General features: G+C 45.1%; 1 protein-coding gene, 1 long non-coding RNA gene and 2 other non-coding genes across 4 annotated transcripts; 2 read left to right on the top strand and 2 right to left on the bottom strand.

The window, feature by feature from the left end:
- Positions 1-807: 807 nt before the first annotated feature.
- LOC137144138 (uncharacterized) lies at positions 808-5,849 on the bottom strand. Its single transcript, XR_010917333.1, has 2 exons — positions 5,703-5,849; positions 808-5,007 (listed from the first exon to the last, which is right to left on the bottom strand). It is a non-coding gene; the product is annotated as an uncharacterized lncRNA (long non-coding RNA).
- Positions 5,158-5,285, bottom strand: LOC137144185 (small nucleolar RNA ACA64). The gene has a single exon (XR_010917347.1). It is a non-coding gene; the product is annotated as a small nucleolar RNA ACA64 (small nucleolar RNA).
- Positions 5,850-5,901: 52 nt separating the features above from the next.
- Positions 5,902-11,181, top strand: RPS2 (ribosomal protein S2). The gene is made up of 8 exons (XM_067534295.1): positions 5,902-6,034; positions 6,773-6,931; positions 7,372-7,461; positions 8,075-8,182; positions 9,160-9,333; positions 9,450-9,609; positions 10,231-10,322; positions 11,064-11,181. The coding sequence occupies exons 2-8, from the start codon at positions 6,776-6,778 to the stop codon at positions 11,142-11,144; spliced, it is 861 nt and encodes a 286-aa protein (XP_067390396.1). The 5' UTR covers positions 5,902-6,034; positions 6,773-6,775; the 3' UTR covers positions 11,145-11,181.
- LOC137144186 (small nucleolar RNA SNORA64/SNORA10 family) lies at positions 9,936-10,075 on the top strand. Its single transcript, XR_010917348.1, has one exon. It is a non-coding gene; the product is annotated as a small nucleolar RNA SNORA64/SNORA10 family (small nucleolar RNA).
- Positions 11,182-11,932: the final 751 nt, after the last annotated feature.

Here is an 11,932-nt window from a genome sequence, read left to right as displayed (position 1 = left end):
CGGACACGAACCCGGCCGCCTGCTTTCTCTAACCTTAACCTTCAAACGGTTTTGCTCGCTAGAGAGCAGCATCTTCTCTGCCAGGCATACTGCTGAGCCGTAATTGTCAGTGGTGTAGTGCCGGGCAGTTGTTGGCTGCATGCCCGTGGTCCCTCTGTATGTGCTGTCTCCGCTTTGCGCAGGTAACTGAGATGGCACTGACTGCCCGACTACAGATCAGCTGAGCAACGAAGGCACCCAGCAGTGAAGCAGAATGAGAAGCCACCTATAGCTTTCAAGTACAAGTGCTGCTTTACAATGGGCCAGCTCAATTAAGGGCAGGACTCTCCCTTATCCTCTCAGCTGGACAAAGTCATTCCCTCTGACACTCTTTTATACACTGTTACAGACAAGTTTCATTCCGCCCCTTTGATGCAGGTAGTTGCCACCCACTTGACATAGTCTGATACCACCCATTACCTTGCACTGGATGGTTTGGCAAAACATCTCTTTTCATCATATTAAAAAGACATTTCTATCCAGTACACTGTCATTTGAGGGAGTCAGGTAGCCCTTGTTATCTCTCTTTTGTGTTAGAAGGTACCAGGACATCCTGTCTCTGATACATATTTTTATACTCTTGTACTTATTAATGTGTTGGAAATACAGGTGTTTGCAGTCTCAGCTTTCTTCTTGCCAGTTTCTGTGAGGCCGTAAGTCTTGGCTATTTAGCACAGGCATACGCAGCACATTTCATTAGGATGTGCACCCAGGGAATTTTATTATTATTATTTTTTAAAAGGCAAACATTTATTGAATACTCAATCATAAAGGACATTATTTTTATTCAAATACACTAAAGAAATTAAAACAACTTAATTTTATTTAAATTAACAACTAAACTTTACTTAAAAATATACAAACTTAAAAAATGAGACACAAAATACCAAATTTTTGATGTAGTGATAACCAGGCGTATAAAGATAAAGATCATGAAAATTGACTATCTTTAACCAGATAATGAGCTAACCCAAATTGACCAAAACAGATTAAGGTTTCTTCGTCTTCCTGTCCTAGAGAATGAGACATCACGCACCAGGTGTTATGGACTTAAATTCCTCAATCACATCATTGTAATTAACTGACAAAGCCAATTCTTGTTCAATGTACAAAATCATGAGTGAGTCGAGGCACTGCTGGGACATTGTACTTCTTAGTTTATTTTTTACATGTGCTAGTTTCGAAAAGGCTCTTTCACATGAACAGCCTGTAACAGGTAAGATTGCAAAGCATTGAATAGATTTGTAAAAGGCCTGGAACATGGAAGACCGATCCGATTCCTTTAGCCAATCAAGCCACTCTCTGGTGGTGTTCGTAGTGCTACCTATAGGAACTGATCCGTCATAACCCCGAAGCAATCGGACTTCAGCTTCCAACTCATATAAGGACACTTTAAATTTGTTGGCAATGATTCTCATATCATCCCTGCCAATGTCTAAGCTCAGCAGTTTTCCCATTGCAGTCACAATTTTACAAGTCTCCTGTTCAAATTGCTGGTCAATGCCGGTAATCATTGAGTCTAGGAATGCGTAAAATGAAGTTATTCTCTCCTGCTCCTCTTTTGTATCAAAGTGATGCTGAGACTCAAATGCGTCATCAATACGAGTGGACGTTTTTCTCTTCTTAACTGGGGGAATGGATATATCATTCTCTACACACATTTTCACACTGTCATTGAAAATAGATTGACAATATTCTGGGCTACATCTCATCACAGCCAAAGAGTTACGCAAGCTTTTCACCCCTGTCATTGCAGTAAGTAAGTTGAGATCTGGAGCTTGAAGAGCCTTACTCACTTTTACCACCATCTGGAGAATAGGGTGCATCATGTGAAGGGCAAAGATGAACTTGAATGAATTTAGTTCATGGATAAGGCCCCTGGCTTTTATTTTAGCATCAGCAAGGCGAGTTGTTTCAATAATCTCTTGTAAAGCTTGTAAAATGATGGAGTAGTTTTGTTTTACAGCAGCCACTGCTTCTGCTCTGCATGCCCATCTTATGTTTGACAGTGACTTCAAAGTCTTCAACTGGGATCCTACTTCTTGTGAAATCTTCTCCATTACTGCATGTTGCACAGGACTCCCCTCCATGAAGGCATAAAGAGTCTGAATAACACCAAAAAAATCAAAGACAGTTCTGTTTTGTTTACTTGAAATGCATGCATCTATTAGGACGAGGTTCAAACAATGTCCATAGCAGTGTACATAAAGTATTTCACTGTTTCTTTCTTTACATTTCGTTTGAACTCCCGCAGTACATCCAGACATAGTAGATGCGCCATCAAAACAGACAGACATCACGGATGACCAGTCAATTTTAAGAATGCCAAGGACATCATTTAACTGGTCAAAAATAGACTGAGCATCAACTGTTAATAGTCTCTGAACAGACACAAAATGTTCAACTGGACTATGTTTTTCATTGTCAAAATACCGCACCACAATGGACATCTGTTCATGGTGTCCACAGTCAGTAGTGTCATCGGCAATTATTGAGACCATTTTGCCATTTAGTGAAGACACAATCTTTTTGTGCACAACGTTGTGCAAGGCCACAATTAAATCATTTTCGGTGCGATTACTCAGATAGGTAGCGTTTCGAGGAGATTGTTGCACATGCTTTGCCATTACGGGATCATATTTTTGGAGCATATTGACAAGATTTAGAAATAAACCTTTCTCAAAACTGTCAGCTTTTTCATTGTGACCCCTGAATGGTCTCCCCTCTTTCGCCAAACACAGAACAATGTCAATCAGTCGCTCCATTACACTTTGGTTATGGCACCGTTCTTCTTCTTGTTTAGACAGATAAGCCTGCTTGCCCTCATCCAACAATACATCAATAGGTTTCCCTTCATTAAAACTTGACCACGAAGAACAGCTCAACATATGAGATTTTGACAGTTGGTGTTTTTTAAAACATTCGTTAGCTCTATGCCAGTTTCTGAATCCCTTATCAATAAATGCTGGATCAGTGTGACCTTTGTTTGCTGCCTCATTAGAGAAGAAACGGCAGTAAAAGCAAAATGCTGCGTCCTTTAATGGGCTATATTCTAACCACCTATACTTTTCATACCAATCAGACTGAAAACTTCTTTGTTTATTCCCTATTTTACTTCTAGGAAACATGCTCAATCTAGGCTGATAAGGACCTCTAGATAATCGAGATTGGTGTTCTAATCTATTTTTTGGAATATCACAGACCGGGTCATCAGATGGAATGTTTGATGGCTTTGAATAGGAACTACACTGACCTGAACTAAGAGACAAAGTCTGTTTCTGTTGGTCATTACTCAGTTTATTGCACGCACTGGAACTGGTGGTCGCATTATCTTCATATAAGTTCTTAACCGAGGAGTCCGAGGTATTTGCACTACTATCAGCACATTCATTAGAATTCAGTTTTTCTGCTCCTTTTCTTATCTCAACGAACTGATCCATATTTTAAAATTAAAAGGGGGTATTATACGATTGAATTAAAACATAAAGCCACGGGCTTGTTATGCTATTTTAGTAGAGTACACGCGACAAAGATTACAAACGCTGTAGACACTGCGCTGGGCACACCTGGTGCGGCCGCTTATATAGGTCAAAGAATTTTCTGGAATAGTAGTCGGAAGGGGAGGAGAGGACCAATGATAATGTGGCGCCACAGTAGTGCTGCGAGCGAATGCGGGCTTTCTATACATTTCTACAACATCTAACGAGAATGAACCACAGCTAATGAGTTAGTAAGCGAAGGCTGCAGTTAACCTAACATCTTCCTTTGATCAGAAGCTCACTAGAACACCTCCGAGGACCTGCCTGTTTCATTGCAAAGCTGCTGTTACTTTCTGACATGCCTGCGGAAGGCTGGCGGTGTTGAGATCAAGGGCTTAGGGAATTAGTTGCATTCAGCATTTCCCTCCCCCTCTTTTTACGGTCAGTGAGCGACGCAAGTAAGGCAGAGGGCTCTGCGACTGCTGTCCTGCCTGAGAACACAAAGCCCGGCAGGCACAGCTTGAGGCCGATTGATGAATGAGGCGGCTGGATGGCTGCACCCACTAGAGGGAGCACAAAGTCGGCCAGAGAGACGCTCCTGTGCGCTGCAGGCGGGAGAGACGCTAGGAGTCGTCTGGGGAGGTGAAGCCAGGGCTTTCCCCCACCAAAAAAAAACCCCAAATAAACAAGCGCTCAGCGGTGTTTAGATCAGCCTTAAGGGCCGCCGGCTTGACTGCCCAGCCTTGCAGGGCTAGGCGTGGAGGGAGCTGCTGTGAGAGGCGCTTTGGGAAAGCGCGGGAACCAAAGGACTAAGGAGTGCGGTGGGAGGGGGAGTTGCCTCTGGTTGTGTAATGCTAACCCGGAGCCGCCGCTTGTGCCGTCCTAGTGAACAAGCTGCAGTGCAGGCACCTTGCCAGTCAATCACAGGCTGAGCAGGTAAGAGCCCCGCCTGCCCAAGCACAGAGCGCTCAGTGGCTGCCTGCAAAGACCCACCCAGCCCGCCGTGCCTCCGCTGCAGCGAGGTTCCTGCACCTTTCCTTTTGAGACATTAGGGTGTGCCTGGGCACGCCCGGCACACCCTGTACACACGCCTATGCTACTTAGCCTGTATGCTGTTCTGGGCAGGGACTGTCCTGCTAGGTGTTTAGAGCACCAGGAAGCCCCGTAAGCACTATTCTAATACAATTAGAAGGCAGACTATGATTTGACAGCCTGCTCCTGACAACCCTGACTCATGAGAGCAGCCATACTAGTTACTGATCAGCTTATTTTGTTAAGTAAGGGCTGGAGACTCAAAGATTTTTACAGTGTTAAAGACTACCAGTATTTAAGTGAGACTGTCTTCAAAGCCTTTCATTCATAAGGTGAGCATCTACCTTTTGTACACGTATATAGAAAGGAACACAAATGGGTAATATTGCCGAGGTGCTCAGTGGCCTTCATGATTATTCATGGGTGGCAGCAAACTCTTCAGACGCCCACAGCCGAGCTGGAAGAAAAAACAGAAGTGTTAGGTGTCTTTAGAAACACCTCTTACAGCGGATTTAAACCATAGCACCCCAGTGTGCCCCACCTCCCGCCCAGGGGGAACCGCTGTCGTGTTACTATAGCCACCGCCCTGGGTCTCCGATCTGGCCTGAGTTATAGGAACATGGGTTTTACTCCCCGCACACGGCCTGCGGGCAGTAAGCTTAACGCTCCAGTTGCTGTAGGCACAGTTATCTCCCCAGGAGCCACGAGAGAGGCCAGAGGTGATTTTCAGACAGTGCCAGAGAGCGCCCGAGGGCAGTGTGTCCTGCCTCCAGGGCCCCTTCCCCATCGGCCCTCCCAGGTCAGGCACCGATCCAGCTCACCGGGCCGGAGCGCCAGGCGCCAAGAGATGCCCCGACAGAAAAGTGGAAGGAACCCCCCTGCCAGGTCAGGCCTCTGTTGGCCTACGCACGTTACCGTGGGGGGCCTCTAGCCCCTGAGGCCCCAGTAGGACTACACGTCCCAGCATGCCCCACGGCAGCTGCGCTCACAGCGCGGACGGGAGGGTGGAGCAGTGCATGCTAGGAGATGTAGTCCTCGTGACACGCACCCACCACGCGCGACAGACGGCCTGGAACATCAGGATCTCCCGCCCTCCGCCGGAACCCTCACAGCCCAGCGCCGGGGACTGCCGGGCTCCCGCCGCCATCTTACCAGCTACAAAGGTCTTTCTGGGCCCTTCCCCCCGCAGGTAAGCCGTGCCGCACGCGCACCTGTCCATCCCTGCCTGCCTAGGCCGGCGGCGCTGCGGGCCCTTTTATCCCCGTCTCAGTCAGTCAAGGCAGGCCCCGCCCCTCAGGCACGTACGCATGCGTATAGCTGGAGCTCTGGGGGCGGCGCGCGCTTCGGGAACTGGCTAATGGGGCGGCCCCCCCCCCGCACTCCGCGCGGTCTTTGCGCGAAGATCTCGCGAGAACTCCTTTGGTATAAATACCCAGCGGGGGCGAGGCTTCGGCCTTCTACTCTGAGAGAGTCTCAGAGAACACGTAAGGCTGGGCGGCCGGGCCGGGGTGGGCTGGGGAATCCGCTGCCATCAGGCCTGGCCGCTGGGCTGGCGGGGACAGGGCCTCGCCGCGGAGGCTCGGCCGGGGGTCCGCCTCCTGGACGTCGGCCTATTTCTTGCCCTGCGAGGGGCTGCATGACCCGTTTTCGCTGCCTCAGACAGGCTGGGCCTCGAGGGCAGCCCGGGGGGGGGGACGACGACATATTGCTGCTGTCTGAAAGGCAGAGCCGACCCCTCCCCCCACCTGCACCCCCTGCCTGGTCGCACTCCGAGGGGCCCAGGGTACAGCGCCCCCAGGGCTGGCCTGAGGAGGCAAGGCGGATAGCAGCTGGTGCAAAACATGTGGGGGGTGGAGAGCGGCTCTACCGACCCTAGGAAGGGCTGAGGGCATCTTCCCCCCATTCCTTGGGTTACTGAGCCCTCTCCAGCCCCTGCCCTGTTCGGGGATGGCATGGCTGGTGGAATGATGGGAAAGGGAGCCGAATTCCCTTGTGGAAAGGGAATAAGACTCTATTTTGAAAAGCCAGCTTGAAGTGGCTAAAGGCTAGTGAGGTAACTAGAGACTACATTAGAAAGGGGGGCATGCTCCTTGTCTTGTACCTTAAACCAGCCCCCTTTGGTGTGGGGAATTGCAGAGTCCTGGTGCCTGCGCTGCTGCCCTGGGAATGTGTGTGCGTTAAGCAGTTGTGCAAGTAAATATGTTTTTATCCCTTTTGTATAGCAAATGGCGGATGACGCCGGTGCTGCAGGAGGTGCAGGAGGAGCTGCAAGAGGGGGCTTCCGCGGGGGCTTTGGCAGTGGTCTCCGGGGCCGCGGGCGTGGGCGCGGAAGAGGGCGTGGAAGAGGGCGTGGGGCCCGTGGCAAAGCTGAAGACAAAGAAGTAAGTCTGTTTCTCAACTATGCCATCTTTACTCAGTCTTTAAAGACTGGGTCTTTTTTCTGTCTGTAATCTAAGACCTGTATATGTGTTTAATTTTTTGTGAGGTTTACATGTGTTAATGTTTATGTGTGGATACCACTGACAAATGCAATGTTAGAACTCTGAGCTGTGTTATACTTTGATAGTGATGTGTGAGTACTAATAGGAAATAAGTTTGCCACTGCATGATTGGTTTTCTAAAAAAAAAAAAATGTTTCAAGCTGTACATAAAGGAATATTTTCCACTCATGTTGCACTTTAATGAAAATGTGTTGCTGATACTTTTATTTTTCCTTTAACTTTAACTTAAATGGTAAGCTCTAAAGGGCACAGCATAATTCTTGTATGCTTATGGCACTTGGCTTGTCACTGACCTTCATTGGGCATTTTCTGTTTTACAGTGGATTCCTGTCACCAAACTTGGTCGCCTAGTCAAGGATATGAAAATCAAGTCTCTTGAAGAGATTTATCTCTTCTCCCTTCCAATCAAGGTAAGCCTATAATGAATTGTGTAGGCATCTCAGAATTAGAGTGAATGCTAATATAAGATAAAAATAACTTGATTTGCAAATGTAACAGAAGTTGCATTAGCCAGTTGGGAAGTTCTGATTATAAAGATCTGTCCTACTTCACGGAAGTGGTTGACAGCAGATGGGATTCATTGTGCTCCCTCATGATAGAGCACTGCACAGTTGTCCCAAGTGGATTGAGTCTCCTGTCTTTCTTTGAGGTATTGAGAATGGGTTACTTATAGGTAGTAGGGTACTAGACTAAACTGATCAGTGGTCTGATATAATGCAGCAGCTGTGTGCTGATGAAAGCTTTCAAAAGGCAAGTAAAATTTATCATCACTTAAGTACATTGGATTGTATTATGCATTACAAGATATAGTTTGGTTTTAAATGTTTAAAAACTGTTGCATTATCTGTAGCAGATTATTCAAATCTTACCTAAAATATGTTAATGCTATCATTCTGTATTGGTACATAGAACTTAAGCTTCCTGCAACACAGCACAGAAATTATCAATCACATCTTAAGCCTGTCATGAGGTTAATGGGTAGCTTTTGAACTGTGATTGACTAAATTACTTTGCTTCCTGCAGGAGTCTGAAATCATAGACTTCTTCCTGGGATCTTCCCTGAAGGATGAGGTTCTGAAGATCATGCCTGTTCAGAAACAGACCCGTGCTGGTCAGCGTACCAGGTTCAAGGTAGCTTTTTACTTTTTGACTAAAATGAAAGCAGATTTTCATTTGACTGGATACTGTTCCATCTTTTTGGCTGATGTGATACTCGTTCTCCTGGTGTATTGTTGTTGGATAGTTAAGAATCTACAATTATTTTCACTGGTGTTCACAACATTAGGTGGTATTGGAATTATGAGATGATTAAATCATAAATGTTCATGAGGCCACCTACCCAAATATACAGGAGGTCAGCTCTTAAGTACTGTGGTGTTTATTATTTGAGTACTGGTTGTGAGCCTCTGAATGTAGCCTTACAGATGGCTCTCCTGAAAATTCACATTTCATTTCTATTGTATGAAACTAGTATGGTTCACCAGGAACTAAATTATGGAGAGCGTGTACTTGGCCCTAAAGAGAGAATGATGTATGGCCAGTTTTGTCATTGAGTGGTTCAAAGGCAGCCTTCTGGCCAGGAGGTAGCTGCAGAGGGTATTCAAGAATCCCAATTCTCTGTTCAACTTGAACTATGCTTGGTTTAGTAACGGGTTTGGGGTAAATGTGGGTTTCACAACCTACCCAGCCCCCTCATGCAAATTTGAGTAGTTGGAGTTGCTCTAATACCAATTCATACTTGGCTGCAGTGGTCTGTAGCTGAGTAAATGGAAAGTAGCAGTGCTCCAACCTCCACTGCTGTATGGGGAGTTGCAAGGATGGTAGCATAGTTGGGATGTTCCCCCATGGGAAAATCTGCCTTTAATGGCCCCTCTGTGCTTCTGGAGTTGTGTAAAGGAACTGTATTGCAATGTAGAATCTGCCACAAGAAGTGTACAGCAGGAGTTGAAAGATTGGAGATAAAGGATTCTATAACTCTTGGTTGTAGTAATCTCTTCTGGATGTAGTCTGAGGTGGGAAAGGGGACAATAGGGTATGTTCTCATTGAAAGGATGTTTGTAAGTGTAATATATATGGACACTGCTAAAAAGCTTTTCTTTTCATTTTAGGCTTTTGTTGCTATTGGTGACTACAATGGCCATGTTGGCCTTGGTGTAAAATGCTCCAAGGAAGTTGCCACTGCTATTCGTGGTGCAATCATCCTGGCTAAACTATCCATCGTACCAGTACGACGAGGCTACTGGGGTAACAAGATTGGCAAACCTCATACTGTACCTTGCAAGGTAAAGATTAATTTGCTTCACCGTAGCTAGCTCTGTGTTGCACTTCGAAGCATGAAGGAGTTATCAAAGATTAAATATTCTCAGGTTAGTTGGATGTAACCTGCTGTTCTGTTTAGGTTACTGGTCGTTGTGGGTCTGTTCTGGTGCGTCTGATCCCAGCACCCCGTGGTACAGGAATTGTATCTGCCCCTGTTCCCAAGAAACTACTGATGATGGCTGGAATTGATGACTGCTACACTTCAGCCAGAGGCTGTACTGCCACACTGGGCAACTTTGGTAAGTTTTGGGCCAGAAGTCCAATCTGATAGCAGTTTAAACACTCTGGTTTAAAAACATGTACTGTACCTCTGGCCATTTAGGTGCCTTTGTAATAGTCTCAGTGGATGACTAAATTACCTGTTTTATTTCCAGTACTACTTGTTTTAACTAATTTTAAATTAAAAGCCCTAATAAAACTAGGAATGAAGCCTGGTATACTGCCAGAGAGTACAATGCAGATGATCCTGCCAAAATTAATTCTGAAGTTAGATTTATCTTGTACTCTAAAGGCTTTGAGGCATTGAATTAGAAGCAGTCTTTCTCCTACATGTGTTCTGTTTAAAATTCTCCCAGCTCTGCTCAGTTACACTTGGCTGAAGTAGTGTAATTGTCGTAATTGGTGAGAGAGAGAAAATGAGTTCAATGTGCACGGCAGAGGGACCCTGTGAAATGGTCTTCCTGTTCCTTTTCAAACTCTACATTTTTTTCTGAGGTTGAGGGGCCGAGGGTCATTAAATTGAGGCAGGCATTAGCTTTTTACTGTCTGTATTATGCCTTGCACAATGGAGTCCCAGCCTTGTTGGGGCCTCCTGTTGCTGCTGTGTAACACAATATGCAATATCTGACTCTTCTCAATAGCTAAAGCCACCTTTGATGCGATCTCCAAGACCTACAGTTATCTGACGCCTGACCTCTGGAAAGAGACTGTATTCACCAAGTCTCCTTATCAGGTAAGAATGAAATCAGTGCATTTGTTCTTCAGCTCAGGGTCCATCATGCCAAACTCCTGTAGGCTGACTTCATTGGGGTGGACTTCCTTAAGATTTATATTGCAATTAACTAAAAAAGTGAGTGTAGCATTTGATAGAATTGTAGGCCTGGAACAGGTTCTGAGAAGTCATCTAGTTCAGTCCCTGTGCAGAGGCAGGACCCAAGAACACCTACACAATCCCTGAAAGGTGTTTGTCTAACCTGGTGTTTTAAAACATCAGTGATGGGGATTCAACAATCTCCCTTGGAAGTCTATTAAAATCTTTAAAAGTTTTTCCTAATATCTAACCTAAATCTCCCTTATTACATATTAAGCCCATTACTACTGGTCCTATCTTCAGCTGACTGAGAACTGATCACTGTCCTCTTTGTAACAGCTTATAATGTATATGAAGACTTATCAGGTCCCCATCTTCCCCCCCAAGACTACATGTTCCTAGTGTAACTTTCTCATAGGTCAGGTTTCTAACCTTTTATCATTTGTTGCTCTTGGGACTCTTGAGTTGATCATTGGTATGTCCTGGATGCCAAGCTAGCTAGAGAATAAAATGGAGAGGAGAGTTTGGAGAGTTCAGGGGAAGTTAAAATGATAAATTTATAAAAACTGTCTGTAGTTTAAAATGGATCCTTTGTACAGTGATGCCTGTGACATCATTTGGTTCAAGATAGCAAAATGCCTAATTTTTTTTTTTTTTTTGCAGGAATTCACTGATCATCTGGCTAAGACCCACACCAGAGTCTCCGTGCAGAGAACCCAGGCAGCTGCTGTGGCAACAACTTAATAGTTTTTGTACAAAATAAAGTGATAAGTGAACAAGAGTTTGGTGGCTTTTTTAATCCATGGTGAAGGAGGGGCAGATTGAGTTGACAGTGTGGGGATTTCTGTGTTTAAATGAAATCTGTTCATGGGAAAAAAGGTATCAGTGCAGTGAAAGCTTCAGGTGCAGCTGAATATATGCTAAATGTGATAAGTAGTCAGTTACTTTTGAGTAATCCTTTGTGCTAAACACTTGAATGACTTTTTTAAAAACTTGCTAAAATGGGGATGTAGAAAAGTAAATTTTCCTGATTGACTTGCCCAAACAAGTGAATTCAGAGACTGCAGCCCTCAGTTAAACAATTTACGATAAGTGAGGGGGACAGAGGAAACACTTTCTTCTCAGATAAACCAAGTGAATTAGGTGTGTGTGATCAGCCTGCAATAGGATTACTGAAACCAAAGTAGTCACGGTAAATTTTAGAATGTTTTTAAAAACTGAAAGGTCAAATATCTGTAAAGCACTGAAGACTCCTACTTAAGTGAGGCAAGAAACCAGAACGTTGAGGTTAGTGTTCACACTAATACTGTTTTTTGGGAATTAGTATAAAGATAGCCACCATTCACTAATGTGGACCCAGACTGCTACCTCATCACACTATTAATGGAGCTCTGCTGCTCTTAAAATGGGATCACCAGATAAATTTTATTTGCTCCCTGGGATCTGCCAATAGCTTCCAAGAAAAGTTAATGACAGACTAATGTAGAGCATGCATAGGAATGAATAAAACTACACAGGAGATACCCTTTGAG

Source organism: Emydura macquarii, unplaced genomic scaffold (assembly GCF_026122565.2).
Source record: "Emydura macquarii macquarii isolate MOO-44397 ecotype Brisbane River unplaced genomic scaffold, CSIRO-AGI_Emac_v2 contig_3390, whole genome shotgun sequence".
In the NCBI taxonomy this organism is placed as follows: Eukaryota; Metazoa; Chordata; order Testudines; family Chelidae; genus Emydura; species Emydura macquarii.
This window is presented reverse-complemented; position numbering and strand designations above follow the sequence as displayed.